General features: G+C 41.1%; 1 protein-coding gene across 2 annotated transcripts in view; it reads right to left on the reverse strand.

The window, feature by feature from the left end:
- Positions 1-16,883: 16,883 nt before the first annotated feature.
- Polr2H (DNA-directed RNA polymerases I, II, and III subunit Rpb8) overlaps positions 16,884-17,746 on the reverse strand; it is an 83,098-nt gene continuing 82,235 nt past the window's right edge. For both annotated transcript variants that reach the window (XM_089231211.1, XM_089231212.1), the window contains exon 4: positions 16,884-17,110. In XM_089231211.1, coding sequence (XP_089087337.1) covers positions 16,993-17,110 — 118 coding nt within the window. In that variant the 3' untranslated portion in view covers positions 16,884-16,992. The remainder of the gene's footprint in view (positions 17,111-17,746) is intronic.

Here is a 17,746-nt window from a genome sequence, read left to right on the forward strand (position 1 = left end):
CAGGTAAGCAGTGGCTTTCGTTTTCTATAGTGCTTTTTATTTTTTTTGCAGTGGCGTACTTCAATGCTTGATAAATCCCAGTCGCCACGGCGACTAAAAAAAATTGGCATTGGCGCCTAAAATTTTCTATTTGTGATCACTACCCTGGGCACAAGAGATACGATCTTGGCTCTTAAAATATGTGGTTGTGCCTAGGCTTTGTTTTTTTTCCCTTCATTTGACAAACCCTGGCGTATATAAAAATTAATTTGCTCGGGGCAATTGTCAATGCGCGCCCCCCAACGGTACGTTTCGTGTATAATAATTTTTTGTGTACTTTAAATTGCTGTAATTATGGCCATAACTAGTAACTAGGCTTCGTAATATTTGACACCCCCCCCCCCATAGCATTCCAAGGTAATTTACAGTGGCGTAAACACATATAAGCGGAATTTCAGTGGTCTTAATGCATGAACAATGGCTTTCGTTTTCAAAAATAAATTTACCTTTACGTGGTTATATGTTACGGTAAATTCGATTGTAGTTCGTACTTTACATAATGATTATGCATAATACCCAAGCTTCGCGTCGTTAGTAAACATGATCATTATATCTAAGGGTGGGGGAGGGGTTGGTACGATCGTAAAATTTATCATTACATTCGGAGGTTCGACTATATTCATCGCCCACAGTGGACTCATCAGGGCCGTCTTGAGAGCATCATGGGCCCCCGGGCCAAGTGATTTTTCTGAGGCCCTACCAGACAAATTCTTCAGAATTTCCAGCAGATCTCTTACTGGGACTCATTTGGAATATTTTTTTTTTAATGTTTAGGGGTCATTAAAGTATTACGCCAGCATCGGGGAGGAAGGTTTCGGATTTGCTAACTTTTGATGGGGAGTGGGGGGGGGGGGGTTTGAAGGTTGCTTACGTCATCACCCACCCCTTTATGAAGATATGAAATATTCTAAGCTGTGACGAAATTTTGCTGGGAAGGGGGAGGGGCCAAAAATGGCTGAAAATCTGCTTACGTATTACTTGAATGGCCCCTCACCACTCGACCTACTTTTTCCTACCAAAAATATCCTATCAACAGAATTCGTGCAATTGATTTTAATTGAGTAGGGGGAATCATCGATATATTGCAAATGTTGTATATTGCAATTAACGATTCTGCCAAAGCAGAAATTGTATCGTTTTCAAGGTTATTTGCACATGGGCGGCGGCATTGCCCCCAGCGTCAAAGGTGGAGTCGACTGATCTAATTGTATATATGAATTGACATCATCGTGTCCCCGAGACTTCCAAGTCTATCTCCGCCTATGGTTTGGGGGGGGGGGGGCGTATGTGGAGCATTTGGTTTATTAATCTTTCATATGCTTATAGTTTGAATGTTCAACAAGTGGAGTAGTCGTTAAAAACTTCTGTCTGGGTGGAAGAAATAATTTCGCAGTTAATGTGGCTTGGGCAGTAAAAGTGTAGTATTCATAATTCAAAATTATGGCCCACATTTTCTGTGTGCATAGCTGCAACAACAGCTTGCATTACAAAGCAGCTGGATACATTACATAGACCTATTTTAGGTTAGGTAATTAATTGTCTTCCGTTAGACGTGGCTGTGGTGGTGGTGCTCGAACAACCAGTGGAAATTTGAACGGGTTCGAGCACCCACAGACATGACACTTTGGACAACATCAGTGACAGTTTTTTTTTAGTTTAGGCCAGCGGTTCTCAACCTTTTTTGACTCGCGGAGCCCTTTTAAGTAAAACAATTCTATGGCGGAGCCCCGTAGGCCCACTTTTTAATTATTCATCAAACTTACTGATTTCTTTTTACCATTTAAAAACATTTATAATAATTTTTTTTTAATTTTACTGGTTTTTTTTTATTTTCGTCGAGCGGCCGCGGAGCACCGGTTGAGAACCGCTGGTTTAGGCTAAGCGCCGCGAGTCTGGTTACCGCCTGTGGGGCTACACAAATTTCGCGGCCCTTCTCCCATTCTATTCTTTATAGTCTAGTAACTTTCTTGACTTTCCGCGAATTCGCCAACCCGTGCTATAACCCACTTGCCTGCTTTCACACTGTTTTGATCACTCACATTTACGGGGCGAGGAAGGATGGTGGTGGGGGGGGGGGGTGTTCAGCGGGCTATAGCCCTGGGCGGTAAATGTGTGGAATGAGTTGCCGGGAAATTAGTAGAATGGGAGAAGATTGGCAAAATCATAAATTAACCATTGCCTTGAGAGTGAGTGACCTAGACCAGGGTTCGGCAAATCGAAAAAGATTCTTTAGGTGGCAAACCAGGGTTGGTAAAAAAACCGGTTTTTTTGAAAAAAACCAAAAAACCGGGTTTTTTTGGTTTAAACCGGTTTTTTTGTTTTAAATAGTATTAACATTAAAAACAGTGAAATTTCTGAAAAATCATTCAAACTTCCAATAATTAACAAAAATAAAATGTTTATTAATGTAATTAACACAATTCCCATGCTAAATAATCAATAAATATTTATTAAATTTTAACAAAAACCAACTTTTGCCATTTAATTATTTTTTGCTTAACTCAATGGATTACTATGTGTTTGAAAATTCTTTTAATGTTATTATTAATCATATAATATATAAAGGTTTTTCTCCAGTTACTTTCAGTATACTTAATTACGAAGCTATTTTGCAAAAAGTGGGAAATTTGCTCGCAGAATGGAAATGATAGCCAGTCAAGGCAAAATTATAACTTAATTATAGCATTGCACGAGTCCATAATTCACGGAAACATCACAAAAAAAAATGAAGTAATTGGTTAAGGTGCATCCTGTCAAAATGGGTCTTCAGCAGCTGCTTTGCTGGTATTGCAATGTGCATCTTGATAGAAGTTCTATCCACACACTGATGCTGTGGAAGTGCCGAAATGATGTGGTTGCACAAAATAGATTATACTGCTGGCCAAGTACAGCATCGTCTACTTGCACATTTTGCACTTTTTTCTTTTGCGAAAGAAACGTCCATTGCTTCAGGAGTATCCATGCAAATTTTCAGGTCATTCCGATCAGTACTTATTGTATAGTTTTGGAATCAAAACTTAAATTATAATCACCCTGTATATAGCTGATTATTTTTTATAAATCTGTTACTACTATACAGTAGAACCTTGATTAACTGGGCTTAACAGTGTGTGTGTGAAACTATAAAAAAACAACTATTGAATATTAAGACTGGGAGATATACAGTAGATGTGCTACTTCTTATGGGAATGAAAATGTATGTGAGGTAATGTGACAACTAGTACACTAGTCTTTGTCCTTTAAGGACAGCTGGTGTCTTTATTGGATTATAGGACCACCTGCCCCTAAAATGATGGTGTCACTACTGTAGCTACTTCTTTGTGAACGGAAAAAGAAACCCTGTGAGATAATACACCACTACATTTAGATGTGTGATGCAATCCTTATTCATGAATTTGCTAAAGATAGAGCATCAGAATGTAGCCAAAGGTTAGAAAATGTTGTAAGAATGAGAAGTTTTGGCTTTTATATATAACTTTAAATGACTAAGATACTTCATATGAAAAATATATATATATATATTCTGGCCACTTTTATGAGACTTTTTGAAAAAAACCACTTATAAAATCTTATGTCATTTAAAGATATACCGTCAGAATGTACCCCAAAGATATAAAAGGAGGTAAATATGAAACATTTTGGCTAATAATGAACAAATATGATATTTTTCAGGGAAAAAAATAATATTTAGGCCACTTTTATCTGATTTTTTGAAAAAAACCAGTTGGTTAAAACCATGGTTTAAACCAACGTGGTTTAAACCAAACAACCCTGTAGGCAAACTAATTTCTTAAACCCATTTTCTAGTCACCAAATGGTGACCTGGCGCCTGGGATTCGTGAAGCCTTGACCAAAAGACAAACCTATTAGAGAGAGAGACAGACAGACAGACCAGAGGTCGGGGAACGACCAAAAGCTTGACCTAGAGCGTGTGAATGACCGGAAGAGTGAGTAAACGTGTGTAAGCGCGTGAATGTCCAAAAGAGTAACTTACAGAGCGCGAGGGACCTGGCCAGTGAGCGATCAAAATCATGATGTAGAGCAGTTTCCCAACCTTTTTTTGTCCCTCGCCCCCTTCAGAAATTTTTTTTCTCCCATCGGCCCCCAATGCAATCTGACCCTATGTTATACCCGTAGCTTCTACCGCCCCCTGAAACATTCCATCGCCCTCCAGGCGGCGTTAACGCCCACGTTGGGAATCACCAATGTAAGGCATAGTTTCCCAAACATTTTGTTCCATCGTCCCGTCCTTCTGAAATTTTTTCTATGATAGGCCGCCAACACAAGAGAGCATCATGGGCCCATGGGCGGCCATACGAGGGGGGCCCCCAGCATCAAAGGCAGAGTCGACCGATCTAATGTGTATATGTGAAGTGACATCATCATCATCGTGCCTCCCCGCAGTAATAATGACCTTGCCCCCCCCCCCCAAGTCTATCCCGCCTATGCATGGGCCCCCGGGCCAAGTGATTTTTCTGAGACCCCACCTAGCATATTCTCGAAAATTTAAACTGGTTCTCATTTTTGTGAGGCCCACATTCACTTGAGGTGCCCGGGTGGGCCCATGCGTTAAGACGGCTCTGTCTAGGTGTCACTCTTTTAGTCACTGCTGACCAAAGCTGCATTAAGAGTTACAAGCTTAACTTACAAGCGGCTTTGCTGCTGACCTATACCTTTGGTGTCTGGGCAGAGGCGGATTTATTAAAGGTTAAACAAAAATTTCCACCCACCTTTCTACTAATTTTCTTAACGGCATTTCTCAAATTTGTCACCCCTCTGAACTATAACCGCCCTGGGCTATAACCCGCTACTCTCCCCCTTGCGAGTACGCCACTGCTTAGATCGCGGGAATGAGCGAAGGGCATCACAGCCCAGAGCAGAAAATTGGAGGAATGAGTGGTCAAGAAGGGCGGCAAAAACCGTGTGGTAAATCCGCCTCTGCAGTTCACCTCTACAATTTGCCGTGGAGTTCCGGCCCTGGAAATGGGCCTTCGAATAATTGAAGGGTTCCCGTTTTTCCTGTCTCAATCATAATTCTGACGGATGTATCTGCAGCTCATACAAAATGTTTAATAAATTTTCTGACCTTTTCGAACGAACGTCGCAAATATTCCAAAAATTATTCGCGGTGCTAGTGCCGCCATCTACTGGCGGAATAGTGTACTGTAAACAAAATCCTATTTTCCATTTTAATTTCATGATCCGCGAAATAATGAATATTAGGTTTTCGTTCATAAAGTGATGAAATCTTAAGAAATGGAAGGGTTCCCCCTACCATGATTTTGTCATCCCTCCCCCTCATTTCTTCCCCAACTAAACATATACGCTCTGCCTATGCCCTCGAAGTCACATTTGCCAAGGGACAGAACTTACGACGAACAGGCCCTGGGCTGAATATGCCACCCAACCCCATCCAAAAGGGTTGGGCTGACATGACTCCAGCCCAGGAGGTCACTGTCATCGTACGATACGATTGTTATCATTGTTTTTTCACAACATAAATTCCCTATATAGGGGGGCCCACGTCAAAATTTTGGCTTAGGGCATAAGCACGGATACAGGCTCCTTGAATGGGGGAATCACTTAGAGCAAGGGTGCTCAACCTGTTGGAGAATTCAAGCGACTCCATTGGTTTAAAAACGTGTCGTGGGCCGTTGTTTTTTAACAACATAAATTCACTGGGGACTTGTGAAAATTTTGGCCTACGGGCACGGATACAGGCCCCTTGAACGGGGGGGGGGGAGCGAATCACTTAGATCAAGGGTGCTCAACCTGTTGGAGAGTTCAAGCCGCTTCATTGGTTTAAAAACGTGTCGTGGGCCACTTCAAGTGATATGTAAGTGTACCTTGGATATGGGCTGTAGTGTGCCTTTTCGTGGCCCCGGGGCAGACTTTTCATTGGAGGCCCCCATCTTGAAAGTGTTATTATTATTATTATGCAAAAAAAGTGTAAATTTTTGTGGGGCTTCCTGCATTCGGCTTGGGGCCCAGGGGCAGTGCCCCGGTTGCCCCAGCCTAGTTACGACCTTGCTCGGATGAGATTTAAATCATAGGTGACGAAACGGTTTTGTTCCATCGCTCCCTTCTTCAACATGTTTTTTTGTTCTCATCGCCCCCAACACAAGCCGACCCATAGGATTCTATGCTGGTGTCGCAGGTAATTCGAGTGACGTGAAACTGCACCGCGGGTCACTTAAGTGATATGGGAATGTGATGCGGGTCACTTAAATGAGCTGGAACTGTTTCGCGGGTTACTCTATAGTGATCTGGAAGTGTGTCTCGGGTCATTCTAGTGCAGGGGGGGGGGGTTCCGACGTATAGTTTCTCGCGGAACCCTTGATGGTTATTAGGCTGTTCAGCGGAACCCTTGGTGATAATGAGGCTGTTCTAAACAGAACTCCATAAATTTTTGAATATTTATTAAACAAAGTGTGTCCCTACTGCCGTCTCAACAGCATCACAGCTCCTGGACGAAATAAGAGAGGGCTTAAGCACCACCTCTTAATCAGGGGAGTATGCAGGATCCATTTGGGGGGGAGTGGGGACATGAAAATTGTCTTCCCGATTTTGAGTTGCCACTCTTCAAAAAGCAATAAAATTAACAGCACATAAAAAGTATTTTCTTTGATATTTTAATTTTTTTCACGAAATATTGCATTTTTAAAAAAATTTTGGTCTTGATATATAGGTACCCCCCATAGGGGTATACAGGTCTCCACATGACCCCTGCAAGGGGATGGGAGCTGGCAGGGCTCCAGCGCGGATTATTCTAATTTTTGTTTTTCACACTATAAGTTATTATAGAGAAGGAAGGTGTGGGGGGAATGAAGAATCAAACTTGAAAGCTAACCAAAGATCTCAGCTTTGGGTCTTAAGAACATCATGGGCCCCCGGGCCAAGTGTTTTTTCTGAGGCCCTACCAGGTAAATCCTATAAAATTTCAACCAAATCTCATTTTTGTGAGCCCCCCCCCCCCGCCCCTTTCTCCTGAGGCTCCGGGCACACTCGTTAAGACGGGACTGCCTGTACAGACCAACTGCCCAACTGCGCAGGTGTAACTGCGCGTGTGTGGGCATCAGAGTTGACTTGCACAGGTGACAGCATAGGCGGAGATAGACTTGGAAGTCTGGGGGGGAGCACGATCATGATGTCAATTCATATATAGAAGAGACTGATCTGTATATATTCATATACAGATCAGTTGACGCTTCGCTCCCACAGAGGGCTCCTTGACCTAGGATGTAAAAAAAAATTCACTCACGGTTTTTTGCATAGCGCTTATGTACTGAGTATCATTGGTGGTCTCATATTATTAACGGGGTGTTGTACCGTCACCTTCATTTTATTGGCACAAAGGGTCCATGAAACACAAAAGGTTAAGAACCCCTGATTTATTTTATTAATTATAATTTCCGGGCCATGGTCTAGAAATGACGTAGAACCAGCGCAGTAAAATATACAGCAAAATGCTCTTATAATAATAAGAATTGAAGAATGCCTTTACTGTGTTCTATTCTGGAAAAAAAAGACAGCTTTCACGTCAATTGATAAGAAAATTTCATTTACATTCAAATGAATGAATTTATGTGTTGTATACGGATATACACACACGCAAAGTCGAATCCCGTTATAGCGAAAATCTCGTTTTATCTTCTCTTTCTTCTATTCCTTCCTCCCAGATAAGTTTACATACGAACAGTATAAAAACTTGGAATTCCTGTGTAACGAAATTTCGTTATAACGAAATGATTTCCCCGGTCTCTTGGAGTTCGTTATAACGAGATTCGAGGGGGGTGTTATTTACAATGTGTGCGAAGAATTAAGAAACGGTTTATTAACTACAGGGGTACGCACTCTATCTGATCTTATCCCTTTCTCCTTCTCTCAATATTCGTATAATCACGGATACGAATTTAAAAATCTTTTTCCATTACGTTCGTATGAAAAAATCCGAACAGGATCGAAAGACCGCTTCTCTCGAAGAGATCGAAGAATGAAAATAATACAGACAGTGCCGTAACTAGGCAGGTGCACCCGCATAGGGCCAACTTAAAAGGGGGCCCAAAATGGTCCATTTTGGATCATAGAATGGGCCCTAGACGCGAATTACTGGACAGGGCACAGGAATGGCTAGTTACGGCACTGCCCACAGATCACCTAGAACCGGTTCCAGAAACTTCACCTGCACAGGATTAACCAGTGTTCGCCAATACACATCTACACACGTGATACGCGCATCAAAATTCAATTTCATCCCTCCAAATTTCGTAGAGGAGTGAAAATACTCCTTCAAATTTCAAGTATGTGCATTTCTTTAATATATTATATTACTCTGTTTTTCATAAAATAAATACCCCTCATTTTAACAAATCACACCTCTTAACATTTTGGAGAGAGAGGAGTGACATTACCCTTCAGAAATTTTCTTTTGGGTAAAATCCTTATAATTAAATGATGTGGATGCACAAAACCGTTCAGTTATACCTGCGCAGTTATACCCCGATTGAACTCATGGTTGGAACTCAAGAGGTTGGAGCCCTGCCATCCTATTGAGTTATTTTTCATCTGCGTTGTCGGGGTTTTTACACTATAAATCTACTATAGAGGAGACCCCCCCACTGAAGATCGAAGTCTGGGGCCTGGCTTCAGGATGGGGGGGGGGGGTATGATTATTCTAAAATGAAATGTGCCCCCCGACTTTGTTTTCTTCTAGATGGGGGGGACCATATTGTCTTTTATTTCACCTGCACCGACCTGTCTGTTTCTCTGCCCAGCAAAAAACACCGTGTACACGGAAGCACCATCATTCTTAGTCATTCTCAAACTCTAGACTCATTTCGTAAACTATTATTAACCATGAAAAATGGTGTCATTCTTAATTACTTTTGTCTATAACGAATAAACGCAAAAAAAAATATCTGCCAAATAGGTGTTTTAGAAAATAACTATATAGTACAGGATGCATTATATATATTGAGAAACATCATTAGACTGGAACACCTTCTGCCACCTATCAAATAAAAAACACAACTGTTAATGATTCTTCAATTGGAAGTGGTGACTGGTTTTTGATTAACGTGTCACATGAAAAAAAAAGCAATATAGTATGATATTAATAAATATTTTTTGAGTAATAATATAGATCGAATCACTAAGTTTGCTGCAAAACTTCAACAGTTGATGTTTGTGTACAGTAAAATAACGTTAGTAACACACACGCAGAGTGTGTGTTTCAGTCTAATGATGTTCCTCAATATAATTCGTGTACTGTACAGTTATTTTCTAAAGGACATATTTTGACTGATACCTTTTTTTTGGTTACGGACAAAAGTAAGTAAGAAAGAAAGGCACCATTTTCTCATGGTGCCTTTCTGCCATGGTTAAGAAGGGTTAATGGTTGATAAGTTTACAAAATATGGACGTTCAGAGTCTGAGAATGACTAAGAATGAGTGTACTTTCGTGTACAAGGGGTTTATTTTGCGCAGAAAAAAATTACCAATATTTTTGCATGAGGTAGCATAGTTTTTCATTCCGCACAGATATCATAATTCTGTGCGCAGAGTAATAACTGGTCTGTGCAGGTGAAATTAAAGAGAATGCGCTCTATCTGGGAAATCAAAAGGATTCTTGGTACCACCGAAATAAAAAAAATTTTGCTCAGCAGGGTTTATTAAAGCCTGCAAGGGTTCCAATATGTGTGTGTGTGTATATAACGATATTTTTAATATTTACATACCCAACACGCGAGAGATAGCGTTTAAAGTAGGGTTACCAGAAATTCTTGAACTTGGAAATGAGGACGCATGCGCGCGTATCTTCGGAGCTATGGTCTTTATATGTTTACAAGGAATGAACAACAATTGTTTTACAAACAAAAAACAGAACCCCCTTCGGGTGCTTTCCAACGGAGGCAGGCCCGTGGCCAGAAATTTACTTCGTAGGGCGACCACTTGCATTTCGGGGGGGGGGCGGATCTAAGTGATAGAAAAATATATTTGGCCATCTTTTCCCTCTTTTCAGGCAATTTCTCAAATTTCAGACCCATTCTAGTTCTCTTGAGTACTCATTCCTCCAAATTAATCACTTTGGGGAAGCTGCTTAGCTCCCCACACACACACACCGCATATGTCCCTGTGTCAGTATATTTCAGTCGTTCACATGCTTTCAAACCCTCTAGGTCACTGTTTTCGTCCCTTGCTGACCAGGTCATTCTTTTGGTCACTCACATACTTGCTCATTCTCTAGGTTACTCCTCCGAGTGTTCTGGATTTTTTTAAACGACGCTACCTCGTTAAAATTCAAAACAAAGAACAGCTTTGAGAATATCAGTAACAAGGAAGAATAAGAAAGTTTCCTTCTTTGAAAGAAGCTTCCGAGAGCTTCGAGATCTGGGATTTTTAAGGGATAAATGGCATTTGATCATGCGGAACCCCAGTTGGAAACCCGTACTCAAGAGATCTGTAAATACGATGCGGATCCCCTTAAGTGATCTGGAAATGTGCTGTTCAGTTAATTTTTACAAAATTACGTTTGAGGTCGCGGGCCACATCAGATGACTCCGAAGGCTACGAACTGCGCGTGTGTGATTTAAAAGGTCTAATAGAGTTATGCATAATGACTGGGGGGGGGGGGGGAAGACAAACGTCCAGCTCCACCCTAGCGATCACAATTTTTCGCCTGAATCGCACCCCTCGTGTCTAGGGGCCCAAGCCATCACCATGGGTCGTTGAAGGCCACACGATGCTTTACAAAGTCAAATAATGATTGAATAATAATTTTTTTGGCACACGTGTGTTGAATTGAGGGTCAATATCATTGATTGTTTGGAGCTGTCGAAATTCATAAAAAAATTAAAAATAAAACAAAATCTATTTTTACCGCATGGAAATATCGTTTTTTGGCTCCGTTTGGCGGAATTTTGCGGAAGTGGAGGGGGGGGGGGAAACTCCTTTTCTTGTTGCACCAAAACAACACTTTAGTCTCAGGTTGTTCGGAAGAAGCTTCAGTCAGAGGAGTGAGCGACTCTGCTTCGAGCGTAAATCGATATCAATCGAGATTAGGGGATATATTTATGGAGAGCCAGCAATACACGCGAGAAGTTATTTTTAGACTTTTCACAGCGCCAAAAAAAAAAAAAAAATTGACAAAAGAATTCCGGGTACGTTTTTTGACCGCCGCCGTTCGACCTTTCACTATTCGCTCTCTCTCTCTCTGTCGAAATACAGTTTTAATGTATATCATAGGTTTCCAATTGGTATTCCGTGGAAGTTTTTCTAGGCAGGGGCGGCTCTCGAGATTACCTGCCGCCCGGTTGCAAAGTCTCGTGCCGGCTCTAAAGACGACCCTGGTAGGAGGTTGAAAGAGCTTTAGTCGAGGGGGGGGGGGCGGCATTCTGGGATAAACATGATTTTTTTTTTTATATGTCCAAAATAGCGCATTGTTCACCCAACAAAAATCATCTTGGCCATATGTCACGCTTTTAAACAAACTGTCCCGTGTTTTTTGTTCAGGGTTATTTCACCGCTCTCAATTACGCCAGATAACTTTTTACACATTACAGCTCTTGTTTTGATGAGAGTTATTATATTTTCCTTCCCCCCCCCCTCCTTTTGGTGGTTTTGGGGTTGAAGTTATATTCTAGGAGGTTCCCTACGCAGAAACTAGGGGGAAGTGACAGGAGTTCTGGTCAGGACCGTCTCAACAACATAATAGGGTCACGGGCGAAGTGATTTTTTCCGAACTCCCCCCACCCCACTTGGCTATAAATTTGTGCCTATCAATTTTTTATGTTTAGACTCGCAAATTTCGACCAAATTTCAGTTTCATGAGGCTCTCTCGGCACTTGGGGACCCGCGAAGTGCCCGGGTGGGTGCATGCGTTAAGGCGGCACTGGTTCTGGTGCTCCAGGCCTTGGACAAGAGAGAATTCGGAAAGTGAACGCATTTTTCCATGTGATAAAGTCCATTCTTGTTTTTTGGTATTACGGCCCTAAGGCCCTGTCTGCTCCCTCAAGTTCTCTCTTAACATAGTTCTCAAGGTGTAGCTAAAAAAAAAAGAAGAGACTGGTGTTGTGTTTGAATTTTTAATTGTTGAACGTTTTAAATACTTATCTATGCAAACGAAAGCCTAGGCTGCCCGTCCCCTTACAGCTTGCCGCCCGGGTACATTGCGCCTCCGCTTTAGCCGCCCGTTTCTAGGACTCCGATGTAAAAATTTTCACTTTTGTAGCAACGGGAATATGTTATGTAGGAGAGATATTCACGTCTGTTTAGGTTCCACGAAACAGTCTCCTAAAAAAACAAGTCGCATGTATGCCGGACCGCCTTAAGTACATCGTGAGCATGACCTCCCACAGGGAAGGAGGGCTGCAGCCCTTGGGCCGGGACAATAACCATCATTTTTCACATTTCTTCGTGCTATAAATTCATTATAGAAAGGTTCGTGAAAATTCTGGCTTCGGGGAGGGGGGCCATGCTCATGGACCACCGGGCGAAGTGATTTTTCTGTGGCCACGGGCCGTGCTTGAAGACGGTACTGCATGCAGGCGCAAGACAGCTATAATAATCTTGAGCACACACACACGCGACTTGTTCTCGCTCGTGGTACCTTCCAGTGGACGACCAGTCTTATACAATGCTTGCCGGAAATCGATAACACATTTCAAAAATTAATTAAAAAATTCTCCAATTAGCGTGTGTGAGTGGTTTGCAGCAAAATGCTCGTCGAAGTCAATAATTTTTTTGGAAAGGGGATGGTGTTTGGAATAGTTCACAATTTTACGCATAGGCGACGCTGAAAACATTTGATTGCTGGTATACCATGCATTCGAAACCTTTTTCGTTTCTTCCACTGATCGAGCCAGCTATCACTCTTACAATTTAGACGATAGACGTCAGGAATCAAAGACACCCAATCTTCAGACAATATCATGGCAATGCACTAATTTGTTAGGAATTCCATATGTGGTTGACGCTGCGTTGGCAACACAGCGGTGGTCGGCTGAGAAGTTCGCTAAAAAAAAATTCTCTCTCTCCGCCGAGACTTCAACACGACATCACAAAGAATTCAGGGATCTGTCTCTTGAAAATATGGAAGCAAGATGGCAGCACTTCTCAAACAAAAATAACCTTGACAACATAAATACTGTACGTTTTTGGCACGTAATCAATTCGTTAGAAATTCCCCAAAGAAATATGTAAAGGTGCATGGTGTAAACTAGTATTTGCGGTCCAGAAGCTTTTCTCGGCGCCTCCCCCGCGATGAGGAAGGGACCTTGAAGTTTGTCCCTTTGCTGCTTTTGTGGAGCTCACGAGTTCAGCTGAGAAGCTGAATTCGCAGGAGCCTTTCTGTTATCGTATGGGGGCCGTTGTTTCGGGGTCGCAAAAGTTTAAGTAATACACCATACATTTTTGTTAAGGTGAATTTAAGGGCTTCTAGTAAGAAAGGGTTAGCTTCATTTTTTGTCCATTGCGCCGAGGAGGAGTCAGCCCCGCCCCTTTTCCTGCCCCAATGCTACAATAGCTCTATTTATTGCGAAACACGGGAATTAACAACTGGAGTCTCTAGCACCAAACGATGGAGATTCATTTTTTAAAAGTGGACTTGACTTAAAAGTGCCGAAAATGCTAACCCTTTCTTGCTGCAAGTAATTCAATTGCAATACAGTGCAAATTTTTTCATGTGATTTGTATTTTTAGGTGGTCGATGATAAGAAAAATTCAAATGGCACAGCGCTACCTATGCGTGAAAACTTGGACTATTTTTCTTCAATGGCTGATTTTAAATTAATTTTCTAACAATCGACCTGTATTTCTGATGGCGGTTCTAAATACCAACCGACATAATCTGACGAGCTTATTTTCAAAAAGGTGAACATTTCCACTCTCGCTAAATTTACAGTTGGAAGTAAAAAAAGCATCCCTGCGGAACAGTTTCCTTACAACAATAGAAAATGGTCCAACAGGTATAGAAATTTAAGAATAAAATTTAAATGTATTATGTTTATTAAATATAAGTTAATGGATAATAATTTAATGTATGTTTATTAAATATAATATTTAATATATTGTTAAATGATCAACATTCAAATTTCGGAAACGTTCCATTTTGGAAGAAAATTAGTGGAAAAACGTTACCTTTTGATTAAAATTTGTGCTGGCTAAGTCTGAAAAATTGGAAATTTCTACGCCACCTGTTGGTTCCCTTACTGCCCTTTCGTCACTAACATAAGAAACATGATCATTCTACAGTGGAACCTCCCATAACGGAAACTTTTTGAATCACGCCGGAGGGACTTAATGTACAGGGCGTCCATAATTAAAAGACCCTATTTTAAAGTAACCTACAGGCGAAGCCAGTCATCAGAAAATAGTGAAATTTTGTGGACATCATGAAGATATGGGAATTTGTTTCAGGGGAAAAAAATTAATTGCACATGTCGCCACCAGAAGGCGTTTTATTAAGAAATGACACATTTAGTCAAACGTTTATAATTTTAACAATTGTTAAAAACTTTTGCAATTGTTACTGCAACAAAACATGTTTTACATGATGGCCATCATTTTCAGGTACCATGTGAAATCGCAAGATGGCATGTTCCACAACTGACCGAAGTGTGTGCGGGGAAATGTTCAGCACGTGGCGTGAAATGCTGCCTTTAAGATCAGATAAATTTCTTTATATTGTCACGACTTACCAGACGTTTCAAATGCTCCCAGAGCCAAAAATGGCATGGATTAAGGTCCGGGAAGACCATAGATTAGGGAAGTGCCGGCTGATGACACGTTCTTCCGTAAAATGTGTTTTTTAAGAACATTCTTAACACACACTTCAATGTGCGGAGGAGCTACGTCTTGCATGAAGATTGTATCTGCAAGGCAGTGACGTGCTTGCAGAGCCGAAACAATTTCGTTCTGTAACAGCAATGCATATCGCTTCTCGGTGATCGAACGTGTCACTGGACCTGAGAACGTAACTCCTCTCAGAAGTAGGGACCGAGAATAAATGATGCAGTAAATCCACACCATACCGTCAGTTTTAGTGAATGCAACGGAACCTCTAAGATAACGTGCGGATTTTCTGGTTCCCAAAGACCGCACCATCCGAGTGAAAATGCGCTTCGTCTGTCGAGAGGATATTCCAAGGCCATTCTGAATCGACCTCAACGCGAGCTAGAAACTTCAGTGAGAACCGGAGTCGAGCGTCATAGTCATGTGGAAACAACCGCTGCACAAGTGAAAGTTTGTACGGATAATATCGGAAGACATTCCGCATTTATGGACAGTTGAACGTGGCCTATCCAACGCCTGACACTACGTGTAGCACAGGCGTTGCTACCACGAGCATTTGAAGCTGTCCTCTTCTACTTGGAGCGAAACCTTCTGTACTGATTCTGTAGAAACGAGTTTTCTTCCCTTTCCAGGACGAACAGCCAACGATCCCGTGGTTTCAAATTTCGTTATCATACTCTGAAGGTTTTTAACATTCATTGAACCTTTCCAAGTCCGATATTTACGTAGAGCAGTCACTGCGGAATTGCTGTTTTGATAAAACAATTTGACGCAAAGAAAGCGCGATCTCGTAAACTTATCGTCATTGTAAGCAGCAAACACATTGAGAAACAAGATTTCCGCGAATGTTTCTTGGGTTTTATAACAGCTGCTGCGTGAAATCACATAAATTTGCATATTTACTATAGGTACTCAAAATGAAACGCCCTCTCATGGCGACACGTGCAACTAATTTTTTTCCTCCTGAAACAAATTCCCATCACTTCATGAAGTCCTCCACAAAATTTCGCACTTTTCTGATGTCTGGTTTCACCAGCAGGCTACTTTAAAATAGGGTCTTTTAATAATGGACGGCCTGTATTTTATTATCTATTAACGGGCATTCCTCGTTAGCAAACAAAATTTTCCCATGGGTGTTCTTTATCAAAAGATGGAAAATACCGAAGTGTATGGGAAAAAGGTGGGTATGCTTCCTTTTGATAGAAGCGACTAACTTTACATTGTAATTTCTACCAAAAATATTCCCGTTTGAATAATCCTGGTTGTAAAAGATTCATAAACAGTTGAAAAATGCATTTCGGGGGAAAAAAGTGTAAATGTTCCCTTTTGAAAATACGCTCCTCACTTACAATGAAAACTTTCGAAGTGAACTGGCAATTTAATAGAGGTGAAGTAGAGGGTGATTATAATTAAAGTTCTAGTACTCCGAGTAGTTTTTCCTCAAAAACTGCTTATCCGAATGCTGCCAAATTTTTAGGATATCTTGATGATACCATGGGGGAGAGATTTTTATGAATTAAAAAATAATAATAATGTTCAATTTTTGAGCACCAGGAGCACCTCCACCTTGGTGAAATTTTTAAATTGTATTTTACATTTTCCCCATGGTCCATATAGCGTATATATCAAGTTTCAATAGAATACGTCTACCAGAACGGGCACTATATAGGTCTGAGTAATTTCAGTATACTGACAGTACTCTGACCTATGTAACGCCCGTGCTGGTAGACGTATTCCAAGGAAATTTGTTATATATACGCTATATGGTCCATGGGGAGGGGAAATCAATAAAAAGCACCGCTTTTTCACCTGGCGGTCGAAAATTGAACTTTTTTTTTCAATTTAATAAATCTTTCTCCCATGGTATCAAGATATCCTAAAATTGCTGGTTGCATTCGGATAAGCAGTTTTTGAGGAAAAACTATTCAGAGTACGGGAACTCTAATTATAATCACCCTGTATTTAGTGAAGAGAAATTTCGGACCACCAAAAAAAAAAACTGAACCTGTCCGGATATGGCCTTTATAAAAGAAGGATTCACTGTATCAAATCACTGTAATGGCAAAAACATTCACTTTATTTCAGCATACACACAGACACAATGTGAAAATACAAAAGAAAACATCCATGGAATTTGAATGAAAAAACAAAACAAAAAAACCCTTAAAATGCCAATTTCTTCATCAGCAGGTAGACGTGGTTGTCGACCTCGAAATTGTGCAAGTTGTTGGGGTCTCCCTGCAGCCTCATCAACAGACCTCCGAACGATACGTAGGCCGCCCTGCAATCAAACAAACACGTTACGTTTCAGTTAAATACAGTACTATAATATACATCATACACCGTTGAGAAACGACACTGAAAACGGATTTTCCCGGTATTAACATGATAATGCACGCATTGCTGAGAAAAACAAAATTGTTCCCGAGGTAAGATATCAAGGGAAGTTAGATACTGTACAGCGGATTCGCGAAAATTACACGAGTTTGTTGGTTTGAGGAGAATATTTTTAATGCTTCATGTCAGACCCTGATCCACCTGACAAATACCACAGTCTAATCTTTGTCAAACACACTGGGAAAACAGGGCCGTCTTGACACATAGGCCTATCCGAGCGAGGCTCGGTGTTCTTCTGGGAGCCTCATGATAATGGAATCTAATTTTTCGATTTTTGGGAGTAAGTATTTAAATTGATAGAAAGCAGGGCTCGACAGACACCGGGTCGCCGTAGCAGCCAAAATATTGGTATTGGAGCCTAAAATTTCCTTTGTGCAGTTAGTAAATTGGAGTCAACACAAAATGTTTCGAATTTATGTAAGCATATCTACCAATACGAAAGAGGGTCTGTATGCCCTCGAAAAGTCGAAAGAAACATTATTTGGACCTGTTTTTTTATAAAATTCTTTTGGCTCCCAAT

This window comes from Pholcus phalangioides, unplaced genomic scaffold (genome assembly GCF_987345545.1).
Source record: "Pholcus phalangioides strain wild (caught in Gottingen) unplaced genomic scaffold, Ppha-v1.0 ptg000004l_1, whole genome shotgun sequence".
Taxonomy (NCBI): Eukaryota; Metazoa; Arthropoda; class Arachnida; order Araneae; family Pholcidae; genus Pholcus; species Pholcus phalangioides.